A 24,553-nucleotide genomic window follows, 5' to 3' on the forward strand; every position below is an offset into this window, starting at 1 on the left:
CACTGGCATGTGGAGGGCAGGGGATGGGATGGAGAGGGCAGGGCACAGGGAGCCCTGGGGGCCATCCAGCCACCCACGGAACAGGGCAGGGTGTGGGAGGAGACTCCAGGAAGCTCGGTGATGAGAACCCACGGGCAGGCCTGCCTGCTCCAGCCTGGCATCGGATGAATGTTCAGGCTTTGGTGGAAGTTCATGCTAATTTAATTTTTAACTAAAAACTGGCCTGGAAGTACTTAAATTTTCCCCGAATTAACCCCGAAGAAAAGAAAACTTGCTCAGCACCGACTTAGGTGTCTCATGAGGTTGTCGAGGGTTGGCTTTGCTCCTTGAATGGTGTGTTCGCAGCGAACCTGGAGTGGGTTCCACGTGTCATTCGGTATTTCCTCCTCCGATTGGTGACCGCGGCTCAAGGCACCCCACATGACACAGTTTAAGACGCATGATGACGGCACCCCATGTTGCACTGTGTGGAAAGTTAGTTAGATGATCCCCTAGATTTCCAGTGAGGAGCACAGGAAAATGCGGAACAAGTGAAAAATAGGGAAAGTGGGCGCCTGGGGGGCCCAGTCGGTTCGGCGTCTGACTGCGGCTCAGGTCATGATCTCGCAGTTCGTGAGTTCGAGCCCCGCGTCGGGCTCTGTGCTGACAGCTCAGAGGCTGGAGCCTGCTTCGGATTCCGTGTCTCCCCCTCTCTCTGCCCCTCCCCCGCTCATACTCTGTCTCTCTCTCAAAAATAAACATTAAAATGTTTTTCTAAAAAATAATCCGGTGAAGAAATGGGCAAAAGACACGAATAAACACTTCTCCAAAGAAGACATCCAGATGGCCAACAGGCACATGAAAAGATGCTCAACATCACTCATCATCAGGGAAATACAAATCAAAACCACAATGAATACCACCTCACACCAATCAGAATGGCTAAAGTTAACAACTCCGGCCACGACAGATATTGGCGAGGATGCAGAGAAAGAGGATCTCTTTTGCGCTGCTGGTGGGGATGCAAGCTGGTGCAGCCACTCTGGAAAACAGTATGGAGGGTCCTCAAAAAACTAAAAATAGAACTACCCTGTGACTCAGTAATTGCACTACTGGGCATTTATCCACAGGATACGGGTGTGCTGTTTCGAAGGGGCATGTGCACCCCGATGTTTATGGCAGCACTATCGACAATAGCCAAAGGATGGAAAGAGCCCAAATGTCCATCGATGGGTGAACGGACAAAGAAGATGTGGCATATATATACAATGGAGTATTACTTGGCCATCAAAAAGAATGAAATCTTGCCATTTCCAACCACGTGGATGGAGCTGGAGGGTATCATGCTAAGTGAAATGAGTCAGTCAGAGAAAGACAAAAATCATACGACTTCACTCATATGAGGACTTTAAGAGACAAAACAGAGGAACGTAAGGGAAGGGAAACAAAAATAATATAAAACCAGGGAGGGGGACAAAACAGAAGAGACTCATAAATATGGAGAACAAACAGAGGGTTCCTGGAGGGGTTGGGGGAGGGGATGGGCCAACTGGCTAAGGGGCGTTAAGGAATCTACTCCCGAAATCATTGTTGCACCACATGCTAACTAACATGGATGTAAAGTAAAAAATAAATAAATTTTAATAAAAAATTTAAAAAAAATTTTTTTAATAGGGGAAACAGGAGACATCCATATTGCTTTCATTTCACAATTGGGCTTCTTAAATTTCAGGGCAGCCTGTGTCCTTCAGGAGCCAGGCACAGCACCCCCTGCCATGCCCCAGAGTGGCTGCCCTGCACCCGGGGGGTCCTGCCCCACATCCTGTGCTCGCACCCGCCCGCCTGGAGGCAGGGGTCGTGTCCTGCCCCAAGTACTTGAGGGAACTGGCGGGGGGGGGTCTCGGTGAATGTTCGCTGTTCCTTCCCCTGCTGCCTTCCCAGGTGTTGCTGCCCCGGGAACCATCCACACTCTCTTGTCTAGAACGTCTCCAGGGTGCTGCCCAGATCCTCTCCTGCACTTCTGATGCTTGTTGGCAGCATTTCCTTAAAGAAGTGTTCTGTGAACGGGTGTTCCACATCTTGGCCAGGGGGCTGTCCGGAGCCCCCACTGGTGATGGTGCCAGGTGAGTGGGGGTCCTGCTACGATGCTGGGCGTGGCTGACTTCGCCACCACAGAGACAGGCAGGGCTCACTTGTTACGCGGCGAGTAAGCTCTCGTGTACATCGTGGGGGGTTTCCAGTGGGCTTTCTCTCAGGAGCATGATCTACAAGAATGTTACGCAGCCACGACTGGCCCCCAGGAAAGCCAGGAGGGCAAGGCGGCCCCCCTTGCCCAGCCCCCCACCGTGTCCCCGCTCCTTCTCCATTCTCTGCTGGGTTTGGGTCCAGCCCCCAAAACGCCAGCGTCTTGTCCCGAAGCCTCGTGCGCGGCGCTCTCTGTTGGAGGTGTGCGGTCAAAAGCGCGGCAGTCTGCGTCAGGAACCCCCAGGTGCCCTCCGCACCCGCCGTTTTTCACCTTGGTGACCCTAAGCCCGGTTCCCTCATCTGTCCCAACGAGGACGACAGCGGTGGGCCCGTCTTAAATGGTGCCGTGGGAGTTCGTGTCTGGTGCTTGGAAGCGCCAGCCGGCACTGGCCGTGGCCCCCGTTCCTGCAGGACGTGGGTGCTGCCCGCCCCCCACCCCCGAGAGATGAACGCAGTAAATGTAGGAGAGCCTGTTGGTCGGCAGACGCCTGAAAACATGGGCCTAGTTCGTCTTCTCAAAGCTGTTTTGCTTTGTTTATTTTTGAATGTGCCAAGCTGACTTCTTTCCAGGACCGCCTTTGAATAATGTCGCTGGTCAGAAGCATACTGAACGCGAAGATAAAGCTTGTGCCGTGCTGTGCCGGGCGGGCCTGAACCTCCCTGTCTGGTGTCCCTAGTTCTGCCCCTGCTCCCTGCAGACAAGCTTCCTGGTTGCCATGGCAGGGTCGCCATGGCTACGGCGTAAAGAGTGGGTGCTTGTAGGAATTCGGGAAGCACGCTCTTCCTCCCCTAATCTCTTTCGGGCAGATAATCATTCAAAATAATTACCTTTAATTTTTAAGAAATTTGAGTGACCTTGTGTCTTTCTGCTTCTTAGGTTTTCAAGGGCCCTTGGCATTTTGGCTTCTTAATTTGTGTGAGCCCAGATGATAATGGTGTTGCAAAAGGAGCTCCTGGTGTGTTCACCAGAGCCGTGCTGTGCAGTAAACTGCTTTTGAAACGTGGCCCACCCTCCTGGGGTCTGCTGTGTGGACAATAGTTCAGTCTTTTCTTCAGCAGAAAGCCCTGGCTTCTTTTCCTTTCTAAAGCCAAGCAGTTTTGTTTTGTATAAAGGATGTGCAGAGGATGAGAGGTTGGTGCTTTGCTGTGTGTGTGTGTGTGTGTGTCTGTATGTGTGTGTGTGTGTGTGTTTTCAGGGTAGCTCTGCTGCCTCCGTCACAGACTGCAGTCGAGGCCCGGGCTGGGCTCAGCACATATCAAGGCTGCTTCTGTTTTTCTGTCTCACCATTCTTAGCAAGAGGCTTTCATTTTCAAGTGACCTCCTTGTGCAGGGTGGTTGCTGGTACACCGGTCATCACAGTTTTGTCCTAGGCGAGAAGTGGAGGAAGAGATGATGGGCACTTAGTGCTCACTCGGTAGCTGTGTATCCTCCTCTTCGGGGACTTTCTGCATGGCCTGCCCATGAGGTTCCGCTCACTTTTCGTTGGTCATCCCCCACTGTGGAGATGGCTGGGAAATAGGCTTTTAGGTGGGGCCTGGGCACAGAGGAAAAAGTTGGGGGGAGGAATAAGGGAAGTGGGCGCCCCGCCTTCTGCACTTTCCCTGGGAGAAGCCTGCCTGGGCGGCCGTCGTGCGCACCCCCACCCAGCACAACCCTTCCCCCTGCTGCCCCCGCGGAACCTCCTACACTAGCTTTGCCCGTGCGGGCTCCTTCTGTGACTGGGCTCCGTTTAAGGCCGCTGGAGGCTGGGGGCTGCCACTTGAGGGTGACAGTCCTCAGCTCTGCTCACAGGAACACCCAGAGGTCGCCACCCCGTGTCCCTCTTGCCACAGCAGAGGACAGAAGCAAGCTTGCAGGGGCCCCGTAGGTCAACTAGAGGGTGCTGCTCTGTAAGGTATCAGCGGGGTGTCACCGCAGGAGAGCAGGAGAGCGCCTTCCCTGTCCCTGGGGGCCGGGCGGCCGGGTGCCAGCGCACCCCGTCCCGTGCTGCGGGCTGCGGGTCGTGGGGCTGGGAGCAGACTCCACCCGGGCTCGGACGTTGGCGCAGAGCGCCCCGTCTGCCAACCGTGAGCGCTTCCCGGGCCCTGTCACAGGCCTTCAGTTCCCCGGGAAAGTGGCCGGACGCCAGCGCGGTTCCCAGATAGCAGGGGCAGAGCCGCACACGCCCCACGGTCCCTCCCTCGCAGCTCCGTGCAGGTTTCGGTTTGCGCCTGTTGTGTTTTCCAAATTAGGAAAGTAAGCTGAGCTGGGCCTCGATAAAGTAAGGACGTGATTTGTCACAGCATTCGGGCACCGGGGCGCTCTGCTCTCCCTGTGGTGTTTTGACAAATGGAACTTTAAAAAAATAAAAGCCCGGCGCAGACTCTTTGCTCTCGGTGGAGGCGAACTTGGAGTTATGTTTTCAGGCTCTCTCTTGAGCTCTGCTGCTGTCCTTGGGGACGGGACCAGAAGGGAAGGCCTTGAAACATCACTTTCGACTGGGACAGGGTTGCCAGTGGGAGGCGGGGGCACGGGGCCTCGTGGGTTTGCCTGGAACGGCCCTGTTCTGGGCGAACTCACGCTTCTCTGCGGAAGGACGGGCCTTGCTACAGACCTTCCGTTCGGGCGGTCGTGGTGGTGACGCCGTTCTGGCCGGCCCTCCCAGCTCTGCCTGCAGCTTCTGAAGGCATTTCCTCTGCCAAGTTTAACAAAACTGAACTTGGGCCTTTTTGAGTTTCCAGAATCCAGAAAATAAACACACAGAGTTGATTTCTGCCCCGTTGTCGGTCTCTCCTCCCCTTCCTTCCACAGCTCAACGGCGGCTGCGGCCCGGGATCTTTCCCTTTGCTCCTCTGTTCTGGGGGGGGGGCAATGATAACGCGGCGGCTTTTTTGTAATATTCTCAAAATACGCATATTTAAATAAAACTAAAGTGTCCAGAAAAGCAGGGTGTTTGGGCCGTTAACGTGTTTAGAGCCTTCAATGTGCCGATACCTGGCACGCTGTTTTAACTGTTATTATATCATTAGGGAACTTCACGCTAATTAAGCCTTAGGCAAAAGACCTTTGATTTTTCACATTATTCTCACGCAGAACGTCTCTCCTTCGGCAGCGTCCCAGCGGCTGGCAGTGTCCTACCCGACTGGTCCTAAACTCTGAATGTCACCTGGATGTCGTGCCCCCGTGGGGTGGGGGTCCGTGACCCGAGGAGGGGGCGTTACTGGTGCTCTCTGAAAAGCATTTCAAAGCGTAAATGTGATGCTTACTTACTTTTTGGTGATTTATGATGCTTTCCTGGGCCTCCCAGGGGTCCTCACTTTCCTGCACAAGTGCCCTGTGCTCCAGCAGCGGAGACGCTGTGCGTACAGAGGGCCCTCGGGCGTGCGTCCCTGGGTCACATGGGTGTAGGTCAGGCAGGTGCTGGTGGCTCTGCAGACTCCCCCCCTCCCCCCATCTCCGTGGCATCCTGGCCAGAGAAGTCGGGGCCGCCGCGAGCACTGCCATATCCACCTGACTCTCTCGGGAAAGTGTGCGTGTGGATTGGGGTGGCCCCAGTCCCTCGGCCGGGGGTGAAGCGATGGCCCTCCGCTGCCCCGAACCTTGTCTGATTCTTTCGCCAGTTGACTCCACTAAGCACAGTGAAGGTGTGTTGTCCATATCATTGCGACGTTAATCTAGGACCAGAAAATTCTAGTCCTTTCCCTGTGGTTCGGCGACTCCACCGGGGCCGAGATGTAGCTGCTGCCCTCCATGTTGTGGTTCGTGCGGCGCCCCGATGAGAATTCTCTTCTCCTGTCTCTGCCTTATACACCTTTACCTCTTGATGGACTTTCGATTCCAGAAATACATCGTGGGGAACTTGTCATGCGCTCTGACAGGTGTGTGCTCTGTGTGTGCCAGGAGAGCAGACCGGCTGCGGTGCGGGCACCTGCCCGAAGGAGCTTGCGGGGCGGTGAGCAGCCCTGAGCCGGGCACGGGCACCGAGGGGACAGGATCTGGAAGAACATAGGCCCCCGGGAAAGAGTGGTGACGTGCAGATACTGTGGCTGCGTTGTAAGATCCGTAGGTCAAGCCACTTAAACTTCCTGGAGTCGTTTCTTTGGATCCGCGTGCAGGGAAAGGGAAGAGGGAACTCGAAGTGCTCGTGCTCACGGCCCCGTTGTGTCCCGCGTCGCCCCCAGGGAGCCGCGGTGCTGTTTCCGTGACTGCCGTGCGTGCGGTCCGGTCCTGTGGTCTGCGGCACGGGACGGCCCCTCCGCGGCCTCTTCGGTCTGGCACTGACCTTTAAGAAGCCAGGACAGTGGAGGTGCTAGTTCTGACCTTTGTGGCTCCTCCATTCACCCAGCTGGAGGGTCTTTGGTGATTTTTAGGCAGGTCTGGGAGGTATATGGGACTTTCTGTCCCGTTGATTTTCCAAACTATAAAGCTTGGGAGCTCGCCTTACACGGTGATTTTTCTGATTTGTGTTAAATCCCACACATCCCCACCAAGGGCTAAGAATGCCCCTGAGAAGATGGCCGGGGTCCTCCCCCAGGGACCCTGAGCCTCCGCTGCCGGCAGGTCTGTGTCTAAGGCCCCTTCTCTGTGGCGCGATAGAAATGGCCACGTGGGGGTGGGTCGCTTCGTGGGCTTCCCCTGGGGCCAGGGGACAGAGCAGGCGTGCCTGGCCCCTCACCTTGCATTCACTGGGGTCTTAGGTAGTTTCCCAAACACGCCTGAGCACCAGGCTTCCCCGGGAGTAAGATTCCCCCGGGGGGGCGCCCGCTGAGAGCGCGGATCCCGGGGCCCTCGCCCTCCCGGGTGACTCAGTGGGCCTCAGCCGAGTGACACTGTACACATGGCCACACACTCTTCAAGTCACACTGTCGAAGTGAGCAGGAATCCTCCGAGTGATGCCAGAGAACCCGTCCCGATTTGCTAGGGGTCTCCTGGGAGCAGGGTGTTGTTCCCCAGAAGGGTGGGTGAAATGAACCCCAGGTGGGCCTCCCTAGCCGCCTCCTGCAGGGCGTCCCCGGGACTGCCGTGAGCCCACCTGGCGGGACGTGCGAGGCGAGGGTGGGCCTCCAGGGGCTCCCGTCTAGTTTGGGGGTCCCCTGCCCCTTCTCTCCTCGGGGGGCTCCTCACATGGGGGCTGAGCCTCCATTTGTACCAAGGAACCCTGGCTTTGACCAGGCCTTTGGCTGCATTTGTTACTGCATTTTTGATGTACCACAGGGGCTTAAATATCCTATCTTTTTTTTCTTCTTTTTCCCCTATAAAAGTAGATTTTTTTTGACCTGATTATAAAAATATATTGTCCTTATTTAAAAAAAATATAGATCACAGGAAAACATATAAAGAAGAAGAAAACAAAGAAGAAAACAAAGCTCCTTCTAAACCAGAATTCTTAAATCCGCCGTATTTCATTCCCACACCTGCGTTGTTGCTGCACAGACAGGGACCCGGATCGGAGCCGGGTCGGTAGCCACCTGTTTCCCCGGGAGCAGCCGGCCAAGGGCACAGCCGTGTGGCCGGGCCAGCCCAGGAAAGCAAGGCTGAGGGGTCACTTCAAAGGTGGGGCAGGCTGGTGCAGAGTGGAGATTGCAGCCCTGATTCGTGGAAGAGGGACCAAGACTGAACACAGGGGGTCGGGCTTGGAGTTTTGGGCGCTGCGTCAGGGACCGCGGTCCTCCCGCCTTCCCGAGGCCTCGGCCATCGATCGGCTCCCCTTTGCTTTTCCTGGCCCGGGCTTGCCCTGTCGCTCCTGCCCTGCCGACCCGCCTGTGCTCTGCAGCCCCCACCGACGGCCCCAGCTTAGCCACGAGGGTGTCCCACAGCCTCCCTTCTGCGCTTCTGGGTATTCTAGCAAAATGTGCTTCGTTTTTAGGAAAAACAGATGTTTTAAGTTGAAAAAAATAAGATTGCCAGAATCCTTTGATTTGGGGATTTTATACGTAAAAGTGTCTCAAAACCGGTTCCCAGACGGTCTTGTTTTTCTCCAACGATCCAGCTCCTCTGGCGTCCCAGCTCCTCTGGCGTCGTCACTGCAGACAGAGGCACGTGGGGACCGCCGCGGACCGCGGCCACCCCATGAGCGTTGTCTCATCGCGTCTGCCGGCACCGCGGCACTGGGGCAGGGCGGGAAGGGAGGGGCCTGTCTGTGGAGTCACGTTCGGCCGGCCTCCCGGCCTCCCCTTCAGACCTCGAGGCCCGGCTGTGTGTCCACCTTCCCCCCCGCCCCCGCCCCCGGAGCCAGAACGCACAGCAGAACTGGGCCGGGGTCGGTCCCCCGTGAATTTTCCAGAAGACCCGTCACACCTCGCAACATCCCGAAGGACTAGTTATCAAGTATTACTTTCCCTCCACCCCCAGATTCTTGAATGTCTCATTTCTGAAAGGACACGGTAACACCAAAGGAAAACTCGAAACCGGGCGGCGGGGGGGGGGGAGGGGGGGTCCTGGGAGGCCGCCCCCACCCAGGGCTGCTTCTGCCCCTCTCGGCCGGCCCTTCTGATAGCACCACCGCCGACATGCCGTGCCGCTGGCGGCTGGCGGCTGGCCGCGTGCCGGGCTTCGCGCTCTGTGTCGTTCCTGCGTCCGGGCTGCCGCTGCGCAGAGACCTCCCCGGCCCTCCGACGCCATCCCCGCAGCCCATTCTCAACCCAGGCCTGTCTGATTTCGGATCCCACACCTTTCGCCACCACTCTGAGCCGCTGGTCTCTGCGCTTTGACTTATCACCGCGTCTCACGATGGGCCAGTGCTTTGTGGGCGCTTGGACCGTTCTGCTTAATACTCCGAAGAACCCTACGAAGGATTTTCTATAGTTACCCCGTTCTCCTCGATGGGGAAAACAGGCGGATGCATTCGAGATTTGTCCAGAGGTGCGCAGTGATGAAAAGCGTCCTTTTAAATGGCCGCGTGACGTTCGTCCATGAGTACACAGCATAGTTTGCACAGCGGTTCCTATTAGAGAGCTCTTTAGCTGTTTAGAGTTAGGGTGTAGTTTTGGTTTTTTTAACTAAGGTCAAAAAACCAGGGTGAAGCTGGGGCGCCCGGGTGGCTCAGTCCGTTAAGCATCTGACTTCAGCTCAGGTCATGATCTCATGGTTTGTGAATTTGAGCCCCACATCAGGCTCTGAGTGCAAAGTCTGCTGGGGATTCTCTCTCCCTCTCTCTCTGCCCCTACCCCATGCTCGCTCACTCTCTCTCTCTCTGTCTCTCAAAGTAAATAAACTTAAATATTTTAATAAAATCTCTTAAAAATTACTTTTTAAAAGAGCGAATAAATAAGCTAGTTTAAAATTAAACTTACATTGGGGCACCTGGGTGGCTCAGTTAAGCATCCGACCTCAGCTCTCGTCATGATCTCTGGGCTCTTGGGTTCGAGCCCTGCCTTAGGCTCAGTATTGACAGGTCAGAGCCGGAGCCTGCTTCAGATTCTCTCTCTCTCTTTCTCTCTCTCTCTCTCTCTCTCTGCCCTTCCCGTGCTTGTGCTCTCTCTCTCTCTCTCTCTCTGCCCTTCCCCTGCTTGTGCTCTCTCTCTCTCTCTCTCTCTCTCTCTCAAAACTAAACATTGAAAAAAAACCCAGGGTGAAGCTGGTTATTTTTTGCACATAACAGTCTTAATTTAAGCTGACACAGCAGCTCCAAGCTCTTTTCCGTTATGTTGTCCTGTTACCCGATGTCCATTTATTTTATGGCCCATTACGGCTGCTGCAGCTCCTGCCATCACACTGGCATTGTGGCCAAGGGGAAAGAAAGAAGTGGCGACACTATTCCTCTTCAGGGCGTAAGTCTTCACATCCCACTGACCAGCACGGTCCCTTGGTTGCAGGAGAGGCAGAGAAGTGTGCACAGCTGTCCAGCTAGTTCACCGTAAGAGCAAGAGAGGACGTGTGTCCAGGGGACTGGCTGTCGCTGTCATAGTCCGCCTTTTGACCACCCACATGCCTGTGTCCCTTCTTCCAACATAAAAACACTTATCCCCGTCGTTACAGGAGGCAGCCCCAAGCCCCCCTCGGTGACTGCAGCCCGTAAAATCCAGGATCTCTGGTGACAAGCGCGTCCCTCTGTCAGGGCGCTCCAGGTGGTCCTGCTGCAATGCTGAGCCAGCAGAAGCAGGGGCAGGTGATCCCAGCTCTTATTTGGGAAAGAGAAGAGCAGGAAACCCACTCACTGGTCACGGACGTTCTCCAAGCCTGTGCCCCACAGGGCCCGTCCCTCCATCTGCATTCTGGAAGGATCTCTGCCCACCAGCCTCCCTGGCCTCGTCCGCAGCGGGCCCGGGAGCTGATGCGCTTCCTAGTGGCCCGTCCCACCTGATGCGGGGCGGGGTGGGAAGGTCGCACTTCGTGGGCCGGGTTTGTGGCCTGTTGGGCTGCCGTTTCCGCAGAAGCCCGGTAGGCGCCCCGGCTGCTTGCTCGGGGTCCTGTCCGCGTCCAGGAACCACGGCAGGGGTCTCCGGTGCCAGGATTCATCCTGGAAAATGGGTCTTTCAGTTACTGGTATCGGGCGTGGGCCTGTCTGCTCCATCCCGGGGCCCCCGAAGCTCGAGGCTCAGCAGCCTGCTTCCCCGTTCTCTAGCCCCGTGAGAAAGCCTGGGCCCTTCCCAGTGCTGCAGCCCGTACGTTGGGCGTCCCCGCGGACACCGACGCTGCACGTGCCCACACGTCCGGTCACGGTGGCAGGCTCCGTCGCACGGGGCCCGCTGTCCGCTGCCGCGGGGTAAGGTGCACAGCCTCCAGCTTCTGACGTTCGTGTCCTCGCTTCCTGCTGGTGAAACAGCGCCTGTGTTTGGAATTAAACTTGGGGCCGTCCCCAGCTGCCTTGCAGCAAGCTCTGGGTTCTGTGATGGCCGGGAAGCAAGGTGTGGTTCGAAGGCCACGGTCTGTGTTGCGGGATCCGGAGCCTTCCTCCCCGTAGCTTCCTGAAAGGGCTTCTCTGAGGAGCGGGTCTTGTCCAGATGTGAACCTCCCGTCCTGAGCCACCAGTTTTCTTTGTCTTTTCGGGAGGTGACTTCCCGTCTCATCCAGCCTTCCTTCCCAAGATTTATTTTCTGTGTACGTCTGGTTGTCCAGGAGGTGTCTTTTGGGGCCCTCAGCCCTTGGGCAGCTGGGAGACACAGGTGGTCTGCCTTCCCCTCTGCTCCTGAGTTATCTGCTTCCTCTGGGCCCCCCAGTTGTCTGGTCCCTGGCTTCCTGTTGCAGATGCTTCCCAGATGTCTGTCCTTCCCTGTCCGCGTTTAGAGCGAGGTGCTCACGCTGACCGCTGACCACTGCCGCGAGTGCCGGGGTGGTCGGCTGGCAGGTTCCTTGTCCGATGGGCTTCACGAGGGCCACAGACGCCGGGTCTGCCCCCTGTGCCATCTGCTGGGGGGTGTGAGAAAGGTTGGGGGTGCCCTGGTTGGCGTGCAGAATTTCAGTCATTCATTTTCAGTGTGGGATGTCCTTGCCTGCTCGTTGTGAGATGCCCAGGAGTGTTTCTGTGGGTCACCCTCTCTGCGGGGACGCGGTGGGGCGAGACGCGGGCCCCGGGGAGTGGGGGCAGTAACAGCTCTGGAGATGAAATCTCTATTGCCTTTAAAAAAAAAAAAAAAAAAAACCTTTCCTAGAAGCTTTCGCCTGTACTTCCTTCTCTTTCTGATTATTTCTTGGGTCTAAAATGAAGATCATGGTACTTACATTTGTATCGGTAAGGATTAAATGAGCCATTTTTATCTGCAACAATTTCCTGGCTGTTAGGGCAGGCAGTGGGATTCCCACTTAAGGCCCAGGCGGAAGTGAGGGTACGTCAGCGCCCCGGGCCCCCCAAATCACTTAGGCTCATTCGAGTTTGAGCAGCGGCAGAGCCAGACTTCTATGCTGTGATCTTTGACCTGATGCTGAATAAGGCCGCTTCCAGGGAACCAAGGCCTCACCCAGGAGCCTTTGGCGTCCAGATGGCCCCAGGACCTTTGCAAGCCTGGGGCAGACCCCAAGCATGAGGGCTCGAGGGCAAGAACATTTTTTCAGAAGAGCTCAAATGAGATACAATTCACATAGCTTGCAACTAACCCACTTAAATTGTCCAGTTCAGTGGTTTTTAGTCTGGTGGGCAGCTCCTGCCATAATCAATACCACCCCTGCAAGCCGGCTCCCCCGCCCCACCCCTCCCCCCAGCCCTAGGCCGCCACCTACCCACTTTGTCTCTGTCCATCAGGACAAGGACGCTATGGGGAGATCTGAGGGGCTGGCCCTCCCAGGTAGGCGCTTCCCTGGCAGAGCTGTGCTGCAGAAAGGGGCAGTGATTTCTAGAGAGTTCTAGACACACAGGCTTCCCTGCAGTCGGGGTCCCGGGCACTGAAGGCAGGTGTGCAGCGTATGGTTGGGGTGAGACCGAAAGGGAAACAGCTCCAAGAGAATAGCTTTAATTACAAAACATGCTCATTGAAACTCCAACTAGGGCCCTAACCCAGAATGAAAGTTTTGTAGGGAGAGAAGTAATTGGCGAACCCGGGATCACCCTGGGGAGATGTCTGTTTAAAATTATGTAGCTTCCTGGTGTTTCTCCCAGGTAGGAGACAGTCTGCCTCGGGATAATTTTTGGAAGAGTGAGTCAGGAGCTGCTTTTGAAATAGCTGTTACAGCAAATAATATGAAAATGTTTATTGTTAAACCCTAATTGGAAATGACTCTTCCGGTAGGAAATTGCCCTGTTTGAATCAGTTCTGAATGGTGTTCGATTTCGCTACGAATTTGCTGACCGAAATCCCTGACCCACAAAATGTTGTGTTTTCTTTTACTGAGAAGTCCACCCGTGTGGGTGTTGTTATCTGGAATCTTTGGTTTTTGAACTGGAAAGTGCCTAAGAGATCATCTCTTCTGTTCGAAGCGTCCGCTTTTGTTAGCCAAGAACACCGAACCCCGTAGAGGTTAGGGCACTGAGCTCCCTGGAGGTGAGGTGAGGCCCTAAATCACCCTCTTCCTTCGCGTTGGCCCCCTGCGTGTCAGCCCACCACCCGACACCTCTCCTGCACCGGACCGGAAGCGGTGCCCTCTCAGGGTGCCTCCATCACCTGCTGAGACTCGCCCTCTGGTCCTGCAGTGATGTAGCCCCGGGCCAGACCCTCCCGCCCGGAGCCTGGCTTTTCCCCGGAGCCTGGCTTTCCTGTTCCGGGTCCAGGGATCCCGCGCCCCCAGCTCTTGTGTTCACCCGAAGCCCTGTTTCTGATATCACCCTCTGCCTTGTGACCTCTGTCATGGGCCAAAGCCACATCCTCCCTCTGGCTGCCTGGACGACTCTAGTACACTCTGATCTCGCTCTGATCTCCTGTTAGCGTGGAGGCTTTCGCAGCGCGGGGCACGGAACTCCGTCCGCACGCCCTGCTGGCGGGTGGCAGCCCCTCCCTGTGAGGATGTGCAGCTGCCGAAGGAAGGGACAGGAGAGGACGGAGAAGCTGTCTGCAAACGTTCCTCATCATCGCTTCCGTTGCCAACCCTGCAGGACAGGGGTGTGCGCGTGTGGAGCCCTCGGCCACATTCCCGGTTCCAGCTCCTTCCTCCCCCCTCTGTTTCGGGGACGGCGGCCCATCCTCGGGCATGAGCTGGGAAGGATGTGGGCTCTGTGCCCTCAGAAGCCGACAGGCCTCCAGGTCTGGAGACACCACGGGCCTCATCGTCATAGGAAAATGCGTGACGTACCTTCCTGGCCAAAATACCGACGAAGGAAACGTCTGTTGGGTTGTGGGAGAGCTAAGGGACGTGGAAGCGACATCAAACGGTTCAAACCGTGGCTTTTGCAAGAAGAAGATTACAGAATATTTTGAAATGGCCGCAGGTGGCCTTAGGCAGAACCGCGGGGGCGATGTTGACGTGACGGGACAGACCGCCCCCACCCCCACCCTGACGTGCTGGCGTTTAGACCGCATCCCCCACAATCAGCCCGGGAGCGGGAAACAGTGTCAGAATCCTCTCGTTCTGCTTTTAGGTTCGGAAATACAGACCTGGCACCTGTGGGTCAGAGTCTTGGGAGTCTGCGGCCTGGCTGCGGGGTCTCCCCTCCCTTTCCCGAGACGCCCAGCCCCTGCGCTCAGGTGTCTCTGGAAGAATGGGTCCTGGCCGGTCAGGCCGGTTTGCTGCCGGTCTCCCCCGTGAGGCGCAGGCAGCTTGGCTGTCGGAGCAGATGCCTGCCTACGTCGCCGAGTCATTTCACGAGAAGCCGTCCTCCCGCTGCAAGGCTCAGGAGTACCTGTGGGCTCGCAGCGGGCCCGTTCGCGGCCTCGCGTGGTCTCAGGACCTATGTTGACCTGTTCTTAAATCTCGCTTTTTAAAAACTACTTGACTGAGAGGAAAAGGGGGTGTCGGCCGCGTCCATGGCAGTTTGGAGGTGTATTTGCTGGGTAAACACCGGTACCGAGTCGGAAGTACGGCAGGAGGGGGCCAGCAGCCGGCTGGCGGTGGCCCGGCACCGTTGCCCCCGGGGCGACCCTGACCCGCGCCCGAGCTGTGACTCGCTTGGCACGACGGGAGTGCCTTTCTGAGACTGTGGCGTGCGCGTCGGGGGTGGGAGCTCACGTGTGCCGCCTCCAGCCCCCCTGCCACACCCCCCGCTTTTCCCAAAGAGCCTTTTCTAAGCCGTTGCCACCGGCGAGACTGCCGCGGGGGTGTGCGGGCAGCCTGCTCTCCTTTGGCCCTTTGGGTCTTCGCTTCTGTTTGTGACTTGTTGAGGGCCCATCCGTCTAGAAGGCAGAGGGCGCGCTGGATGAGTGATGTCTGGATTTTAAAGGCAGACGTTTCTCGGAAGGAGGCCACCCTGGGTTCCTGTGACACACACGCCCGTGGGGACACGCGGGGCTTGACTGGGATGCACGAGGCTGGGTTTGCTTGCGCGCAGTCACCTGCCCGCAGGAGAACCAGGGCCCAGAGTCCGGCCCACGGTCCCGTTTCTCTGTGAGGCTCCCGCCAGCCTGGGGATGGGGCCCTGCCTCTTCTGTCACGCTTCCTAGCGTCTCGCAGCCGCAGCGTGGGCGTCTGTGTGTCAGCTCACCGTGTGAACGGTGACCATGGCTTCTCAGTTTGTAGACAGGCGTTGTATGCGAGCCAGTGAACCCCCCTCAGGTCCCCCTGCGGCCATCCCAGGGGACGGGAGGTGGCTCTGTGTGTCTGAAGCTCTGCTGGGGACCCGTCGGGGTCTGTGTCTCTCTTCACACGTGCAGGGAAAGAAGAACCCGTGTCCGTGACCGCGATAGAAAGAGGATTTCTGGTTCGCTCTATGAACCCAGAGTGACGGACGGTGGGGGCTCTGTTACTTGGCGATCCAGAACCCTCCCCCCCCGACTCTCCGCCCTCCTCCGCATCTCTCCCGCGCTGACGTGTGCTTCCCCCTTCCCTTGCAGGTGCACCCTTCGGTTCCCTAGCACGGCCATCAAGATCCAGTTCACGTCGCTGTACCGTCAGGAGGAGGCCCCGGCGTCTCCCCTCCGGCCCCTCTACCCGCAGATCTCCCCTCTGAAGATTCACATTCCGGAGCCGGATCTCCGCAGCCTGGTCAGCCCCGTCCCTTCCCCGACCGGCACCATCAGGTGAGCGGCCTGCCCTGGCCTGTCCGCGGGCCGTGAGCCCTTGCCACGCGGTCCCCGCCACAGAACCAGGGTCCCTGCGCCCTGACAGTCTGTCTGGGAAAGAGCAAGGTGACACGGGTCACCCAGGTATCCTACAGCATCCTGTGTGTCTCTGGAAAGCGGGGCGTGGGTGGAAATTTTGAAACTATTTTAAGTGCGTCCAAGGGACCTGACTCCTTACAGAACCCTCTGGAGAATTCTCTCGTCTGGTGAGGGAGGAGTCACTGCCTCTTGACTCACTCTTTCAGGCGGCAGCCGTGTGGACTCAGGGCTTGCGTGAAAACAGGCACAGGTGTGAGTTCTTTAAAGACTGAAAAAGTTGCGAAGTCGCCTGTGCGTACCAGGATTGGAACTTTGTTTTTCTCAATTTTATTGGTGAGGTTTCAGGATTCTCGTCCTTGGCGCGGTGCACAGAGGACCCTCGGAGGGAGGCCGTGAGGGATCGCGCACAGAGTGGCGGGTTGGGCTCTCGACTCCCTGTGCCACTCAGGTCCTGCCCTCTGCCGTGTCGTCGCAAAGCCCAGTGAAAGACGTGTCTGAGGGTCACCGTTTAACACAGCTTGAATGAAGTACTTTGCTGCTTCATTAGGGACATTTTCAGCGAAACTCGCTTTCTTTTTCTTCTTTGCTGCGTGTGTGGCCCCAGAGGTGCAGTGACCCCCGTGTCCTCGGTGCCGTGCCTCGGCTCCCGCACCGGTACCTTCCCTTGCGGCTGCCGCCTTGGTGACTGTGTCAGTCCTGGAAGAGGCAGGTTGTGGCTTCGTCTCGCTGCGAAGACGGTTTTGCTCTCACAGGCCTCCCGGCGGGGTCTCGGATCCTCAGGGGTGCCTCTGAGCCACACTTTGCAAACCGCCGCGGCACGGGCGGGCGCTCTGCTGTCCCGGCAGCCTTCCCTCACCACGCAGCCACACTCTGGCGGGCCTGGGTTCTGGAGCCATGTGCCGCTCGGCCTTCGTGTAAGAATCATGCCCCACTTGCGCCTTCTGTCTTCCTGCTGGGACGTGTCGGTCGTAAGCTGGGAACCGTTTGCACTGAGCTGGTGTCGAGTGCGTTGCCTGCAGGGCCAGCGAGCAGGTGTGTCTTTCTCTTACAGAGAGGATGGTAGGGGCAGCGTTGAACCTGGCCTGGCGTAGAACCCGAGGCTGGGACCTGAGTTCTGCTTCTGGCCATGTATCCAGTCAGCGGGAGCAGCGGGAGCGGGGAGTCGCTGAGGCCAGATCTGCAGGCTCGGGAGAACCATGTGTGTGTTGGGTCCTGTGTTTAGCGCCATCCACACCTGCCCCGTCTCAGCCTCGTCCTGCAGCTCTACAAGGGGGCTGCCTCTTCTTCCGCTCCTTCCAGCTTTCTAGAATGGCCCTATGGCCCCGTCCTAAAACCCACCATTGAGCGCGTGATCTCGTTGTTCTTTCAGACAGCTCACTTGAATTTAACCTAGAACGTGGGTTTTTTTCTTTAAAGTTGTTTTATTTTTGGGAGAGAGAGAGTGTATGAGCAGGGGAGGGGCAGAGAGAGAGAGGGAGAAAGAGAGAAAGTGAGACAGCCAACGGGGGAGGACAGAGGATCCAAAGCGGGCTCTGCGCTGACAGCAGCGAGCCCGATGTGAGGCTTGAACTTTCGGACCGTGAGGTGATGACCTGATCCGAAGTCGGACACTTAACGGACTGAGCCCCCCAGGCGCCCCTAGAACGTGAGTTTTATGCTTCCACTACGAAAACGTTCCTACGCTTGCTCGTATGTATGTAGTCCATACCGAGATTTGAAAAGGTTACGGGCCGTGAAGTGACGCGGCCACTTTGGGAAACAGACTGGCTCCGCCTCACAATGTACCACATGACCCGGCGACTCGGTGGAGCGTGAGGTCCGGCAGACACTGCACACGAGGGCTCAGGGCACCGTGAGTCATAACAGCCCCCACGGGAAGACAGCGCAGCTGTCTGTCAGCTACAGAGTGGACAAGCACAACGAGGAGTGTCCTCACCGCGGAGCGTTACTTGGCCGCAAACAAGGGGCGAAGGACCGATAAGCTGGTATGACGCGGGTGGCCCGTGAAAACAGGCAGAGTCAACATTGGCAGGAGACGTCTGGAACGGACGGATCCGGAGAAAACGGGGGGCTGCCGGGGCCTCCCACCTGTCCCGGGGGTCCTTTGTGGGGTGACAGAAGCGCTTTGGAATCGGAGAGCGGTGAGGATTGCGCCGCGCGGGAACGACGCTGCAAACCACTGAATTGTACGCTCCGGACGGGTGAATTACGTCTCCCTGACGCTGATACAGGGACGTAACACGGGCTGACACCTCCACCCAGCCGCCCCTGACACAGCAGTGGGCATGGCGGCCGAGGGTGTTTCGCGCCCACGCTGCTGGCAGCTGAAGGCTGGTCCCGCCGTGGGGTCGGGCCGCGGAGGGCCTTGGGCGTCCGGCGAAACCAGAGCAGGCGGTGGGCGTGGGGTTGTTGATAATCGGTTCATAAGCCAGCCAAATGGATGCTTTCGAAGGAAGAAAAATGTGCTGGTTTGTACCTGGAGGGCTTCAGAAAATAGATGTCTTTTCCAGTAGTGTTCCACATGAACGCAGTAGCCACCCGGGGAGGCTATTCAAACCCGTGCGCTGACTTTGCTTCTGTGTCAGAAGGGAGGTGGTCCCTCCCGGAGCAGTGGAGCGGTTAAGACAGGCTCCTGAGGGGCCGGTCCTGGGCTGGGCCCCGGTGGCTGTGTCCCCACCCCCCAGGAGAGACTGTGCTTCTCTTTTTCATCTGGCAGGATATTTGGGGGAGAAAGTGGTCACTTTGGGACTGGCCCTCTCCGTTTTTGGCCTATGAAGTATCACAGAAAGGATTTCTGTTTACATTCATTTATCTCAGCGCCGCGGAATCCAATGGAGTGTTTAGAAACCTTGGGGCCCTTGTGGTTTTGCTAGCCAAGATCCTGTTCAACTTTGGCCAGTGCCAGGGTGGAGCCTCATGTTTACAAACACCAGCCACCCTTCCCCTCCTCCCTGGGACGCCCCCTCCCTGCAGGCGCCGGGGGGGGGGGGGGGTGGGGGGGGTGGGGGGGTGGGGGGGGTGGGGAGGGGGAGGGGACGAGGCTGGGGGCTGTCAGCCTGGGGCCCCGAGTGAGCAGCCGTCACAGCCCCCGTCCCTCCTGACAGCACAGCGGGAGGAGAGGTTCCTCTTCTCCTAGTTTGGTGTGCCTGTGTCCCCGCTCGTGCCATTGGCCTGTGTGCCTGGATCCCCGCCCGCCCAGGCCGCCTGGGGGCCTCTGTTTGGGTCGCTTTCCTCCCTGGACCTGGTTTTCTAGCACCCTGCCCAGCCAGAGCCCCTGTCTCCTCCAGGGTTTTCCGAGTGGAGTGGCGAGAGGCAGTCCCTGTAGGAACGTTCTCGATTCTTGCTAATAAACAGCCCCCGCCCCTTCCTTTCTGTTTGGCCTTTTTCTGCTTCCCTCCCCACCCCCCTGCTGGCTAGGGGGTGTGGTGCGCCTGTGGTTGGGTTTTTGCTTTGTTTTTGGGCGTTTGTTTGTGTTGTGTGGGGTGGCTTTTTTTTTTTTTTTTTTTTGTGCTGATGTGTACTCCACCCAGAAAATGAATGAAGCTCTTTGAAATAAATTCTGCTGTCTTCAGCAACATTTTATTGACTTTTTTTTCTGCTTTGCAAAGAAGTGGTGTTTTCAGGAGAAATTGGTTAATCATTTTCTGGGTTTTACAAAGCGAGAGACCAATCTAAAAAAGGCTCTCAGAGTTGAGTTTTGGGGAACGTGCCCACCAGAAGCCAGAGAAAAGGCAGCGCAGGAGGAGAGGGGCTGGTCTTCCCCGAGAGCCAGCCTCAGGAGCTGTCCCTTTAAGAAGGCGCTTCTTGAACTTTTTCAAGGTCGAGACGGAAACCAGAGCAGTTTGTTTTGTGGAGTCTGGCGGAGTCTAAGCTGCTGCTTTCAGAAGGAAACCACCTTTAACCGTGGTCTTCGATCGCCAGTCCACCTCGTCACTGGATAGAGCTCGGCCGCTCTCCGTCCCCGGGAGAAAGGCAGACTCGGGCCCTTCCTTGGGGTGACGTTCCCTGCGTCAGGGTCACAGTCGGTCAGGGCTTGTCGCCACAGCCTTTGCACGTGCTCCGGCACGACCTGCGGATGAGTGTGGCTCTCCACTCAGGCCAGCAGGGATCCTGGCCCGCCGGTCAGGGAGCCCTGTCCTCTGTGGCCCATCTGGAGGCCACTTGACCTCCGAGCACCTGTACCTGTGAACCTCACACCCCCACCTTTCCCTGTCTGAAAACTCTAGGGAAATAAAACTGGTTCATCCACACAGAAGGGTGGGCCCTCCCCGTACTTTATGTTTTCCCTTTTGCCGAAATCCGGGCCAGGGTGTGTTTGGGCTCCAACATGTCGAGAGACAGTTCTTGTCTTTCCCAGGGTGGCCGTTTCCCGGTTCTCAGGGGGGGCCCTTTGAAGGTTCACGCTTAATCCCGGCCCCAGCCGGCTGTGTGCATAAAGGCTGGCTGTGTGCATAAGGGCCGTGTGCATAAGCGGCCTGCTGTGCTGCTGCTCCCGCGGGCACGTGACCTGGGGACAGGGCCCTGCCCAGGCCTCACATGCTGGGAAGCAGGAAGCGGGAAGGGCCTGGAGCTGAGGGGGACGTGGGGGTGGCCTCCCTGCAAGGTCCGCTCGAGCCGGGCCGCCCCTGGGACGTGCACACCTGGTTAAGTCCCGGCCGAGGAGCAACTCAAGCCGGTTCGCTGACTGGGCACCAGGGCAAAACGCACTGCAGAAACCAGGCGGGCCCTTGAAGTCGCCTCCCAGGACTTCACAGCATTGCGTTTACCTTAATCGCTAAGACAGGTCTCAGAAGCTGGCCTCTGTGGATTTTCTTTGCCGGTTCTTTCACTTCTTGCAGATTACAGCAATGCCGTGTAAGCGTCACGCGGAGCTCAGACATCTCAGGGAGCGCAGCTTCCCCGCACCGGCGCTCCCAGGACGGGGGCGCGGCGTGCACCTGCTCCAGACGTTCTCATGGGGGCTGCTGTCGGTCGGTCCTCCGCACGAAGGCCCCGTGCGGCCCAGTGTCCTCCGCACGACCTTTTCCCCTCTCGTGCCGGGTCTTGGGAGCCTTTCCGCGTCGCCACACCGCAGGGGCCGCACGAGTGTTTTGTGAGTTCCCTCCTGGGTGGCATCCGAGCCCTTTCCGGTGTCCTCCTCTCAGGGGCCACACCGCGGTGGTCTCGCGTTCCGAGTCATCTGCGCATCTTACGCCGAGGCAGTGAATTTCTCAGATTTGGTTATTTTGTTTAAGGTACGCTGTTCGGGGTGCCTGGGGGGCTCAGTTGGTTGAGCATCTGACTTTTTTTGTGTGTGTTTATTCATTTCTGAGAGGGTGGGGGAGGGTGGGGCAGAGGGATGGAACCCCAAGCAGGCTCCACACTGTCGGCACGGAGTCTGATGCAGGACTCGAACTCGTGAACCGGAGCCGAAGTCAGACGCTTCTCTGACTGAGTCGTCCAGTGCCCCGGTTGAGCATCTGACTCTTGATTTCAGCTCAGGTCATGATCCCAGGGTCGTGAGATCGAGCCCCACGTCAGGCCCCGTGCTGAGCGTGGAACCTGCCTAAGATTCCCTCTCTGCCTCTCTCTCTGCTCCTCTCCTGCTTCTGCACACCATCTCTCTCTCTAAAAAAAAAAGTGAAATAAAATAGGCTCTTTAAGAGTCACGAGCCACAAGATTTTAAGAACAGTGATGAAAACAGGAACTGTTACCGACGCTCACACCAGGCGTCTGAGGGCTGGACGCGCGTCTGCCCTTCGTGTCCACCATGACGCTGGGAGACCCAGGCGCTGCCGTCCCCGCTCACAGATCGGAAACCGAGGCCCAGCAGACTGTGTACGGCGGGCGAGCATGGTGTTTGGCTGGTGCCCGCAGGGATGGTGCCGGCACTAACTGATTTCCGTTAAGCTTTCTAAAAGCCGGTTTTTATCCGGGGAGGACGTGAGGTGGCAGACGAACTGAAGCGTTCCGCACGTGGTGACAGGAGCACTGGCCTGGCCTGGCCCACCGCGGTGGCACCGTCGTGGCCGTCCTGCCCCCGCCCCGAGCGCCCTGCCGGTTTGCTTACCTCTGCGTGGTCCGCGACGCGGCTCTCTTGGCTTCTCGGGTTTCGGCGTGTGCCGCATTGACCTCCTAGCTGGAAATCGGGGTTCTGTCCTGCCTGCCCGCCCCGTGCTCCCGAGAAGATGACACCAGGACTGTGGGTGCAGTGGGCAGCGGTGCTTTCCGAGGGCCGGTGGCAGCTCCAGCCCCCACCGTGCCCTGTCTGGACGTTGGCGGTTCTGCCGGGAGTTTGTGTCTGGTGCTGTCTCCACTTCCCTGTGCCCAGCACGGCCACCCTCTGCCCCGCGCGGCCCTCACACCTGCCGGGTTCTTCCTCAGGAGCCCGGGCTCCCTCTGCCTGGACCCAGCCTGGGGCACCTCTGACCTTGACTCCCTGTGCCCAGCAGTTCTCCCCAACCTGCTCCTTGGTTTTAGTGGAGAACGTCCCCCGGTTGCTTCCTGGGAAGGGGTACAGGACAAGTAAATGTAGGAAATCATCGTTTTTCTTGGTTGCGCTACGTGGAGAATTCTCAGTGGGACACATTCTTCCCTCGGAATTTAAAGTCATTTTCTGGCTTTGAGTGTCGCTGTTAACGAGTCCGGTGCCCCTCTGGATGCTGACCCTTTTAGACCTGACGTTTGCCCTCTGAGCGCAAGAGTCCGTGGGTCCATGACGACCTTACTGTTTCCAGGGGGCCTCCGCTTGTGTCCTTACCCCCTTTCCCGCCTCTCCCGCCAGCTTCCTGGAAGGCTCTCCCCTCCCATCCTTTATTGAGCTTCCTTTTATCCTCTTTTTAAGATTTTAAGAGCATTTCCTTGCCCCTCGAAAGTGCCTTAGCAGCCTTCCCACCGCTCGTAAATGTGGTCTGTGCCTTTCTGGCGATGAGGTCAAGGCCTCACTCCACATCCTTCCATGTGCGGACATCCTGGGCTGACCTCCTGTCCGATTGGTCTTTCTCAGCTTGAATTCTTACCGCCACAGTAAGATGCATTTTCCCATCAGGCTGTTCCTTCTTTTCCAGTGTTTGTAAACATAGGACGCAGTGTCATCGGCAGTTGTGACCTGCGTGGTCACAGAGGTCCCCAGGCCTGGGCTGTCAGAGCCAGTCTGGGTTTGCCCTGGCGAGACAGTGGCCCCAGTCCAGGGTGGCCGCCACTCAGCACCTTAAGTCTCTCTCGCCTGAAACAAAAATGTGACTCAGGAGCACTTTTCCCATAAGAGGGGGGTCGGTGAGCAGTGGACTGAAATGCACGTTCAGCTTCATTTCCACCTTTAATCTCGGGAACAACAGACACTTGTTTTACGTGACGCCTGGTAGGTCACGGCTGCTGGGACTCCGCTGCTGCTCTCCGGTGCTCAAATTCAGATGTCCCAGGTTCCTGGGCAGTTGGGGACACCCCCTCACCCCACCAAGGGAGCAGTTCTTTGCTGAAGTCTGGCATCCGAGGAGGGCCCCACCGTGTCCTCTCTGTCCCGTCCCCTCTAGAGATACACAAGTGCGTTTATACTTTAAGAACTTTTTCCAGGGCCCCTGGCTGGCTCAGTCGTAGAGCACACGACTCTTGATCTGGGGGTCATGAGTTCAAGTCCCATGTTGGGCCTGGAGCCTACTTAAAAAAGAAGAAAAAGAAGAAGAATGCTTTCCAGATTTTGCTAGTAGTCAGGGAGATTTTCAGTGGGGTAGGCTCCAGCTCTGGTACGGGGCTCTGAATGTCTGGGTGGGTTTCCCCAGGGCAGGAGCCTTGCTTTAAGCCCAGGCCCCCAGGCCCCCACCCTACACCTGCCCCTCTGAGGCCTATCCTTGAACTGGACTTTGCTCTGCCTGAGGCCTCCCTAGGCTCACGTGGCCTCTCTCTGTCGTCCTTCCCTTCAGATGGCGGTGTGCGATCAGGGCGGCCGGGTACCAGGCACGGCCCTCTCGGCCGAGGCGGCCTGCGGGGACAGCTGATTGGGGCTCACGGAGAAGCTAGCTGCTCTGAGGCCGCAGGGCTGTGCACACAAACACACGTCCGCCTGGGACGGGCCTGCTGGGCAGCTCTGGGCCAAAACCTGCCCCTCTGCGTGCCCCCAGGAGCGCCGGCCAGCACGAGCCGCCGGGCGCCGTAGAAAGTGCTACGGGGCCACCCCGCTTCTCCTTTCTGTGAGCCTGCTTTTGCTACCCTATATGTCGCTTCCATTTGCAATCATTCTTTGGTGAATGACAGCCTTTTCTCTGAGTTCAGTGAGTTCAATGCAAGTTTTCTACAGTCTTTTACAAAACGGTGACTTGGGACGGGCGGCGGGAGCCCCTGTGCCTAAGCCCACGGGCCGCTGTGTGTCCTCTCCGCTGTGAGGGCGGCACGCGGTTATGGGTCCACCAGCCACCCGGTCGGGTGTGAATCTGTGTCCGGGAGGTATGTTTCCAGATCCCGTCCCTCGTGCTCTGGAGGAAGATGCACCGTTTGGCTTTATTTGCGTTCAGGTCCAGACGGGGCGTGGAGTGTGTCTGGGAATGACGCAGGGTTGATGGGGCTGCCTTTGGCGGGTGCCTTCTGTGCTGCCGCACCGTTTGGCAGAGGGCAGGGCAGAACCTTCGGGAAAAGTCCTCACGTCAGGGTTGCGTGACCGCTGAACCACCGCCTGGTGCCACGTGGGGTGACTATATTTGAGCAGCTGGGTTTCGAGTATGTGAACGTGGCACCAGTGACATCCTTTGTCTTCCCCTC

At 57.6% G+C, this 24,553-nt stretch overlaps 1 protein-coding gene across 2 annotated transcripts in view; it reads left to right on the forward strand.

The window, feature by feature from the left end:
* The window catches only part of FOXK1 (forkhead box K1), a 69,626-nt gene that overhangs the window by 31,134 nt on the left and 13,939 nt on the right, over positions 1–24,553 (forward strand). For both annotated transcript variants that reach the window (XM_086691312.1, XM_086691313.1), the window contains exon 2: positions 15,556–15,741. In XM_086691312.1, the coding sequence (XP_086547438.1) occupies positions 15,556–15,741 (186 nt within the window). The remainder of the gene's footprint in view (positions 1–15,555; positions 15,742–24,553) is intronic.

Source organism: Puma concolor, chromosome E3, assembly GCF_028749965.1.
Source record: "Puma concolor isolate L17-30 chromosome E3, mPumCon1.1.hap2, whole genome shotgun sequence".
Classification (NCBI taxonomy): domain Eukaryota; kingdom Metazoa; phylum Chordata; class Mammalia; order Carnivora; family Felidae; genus Puma; species Puma concolor.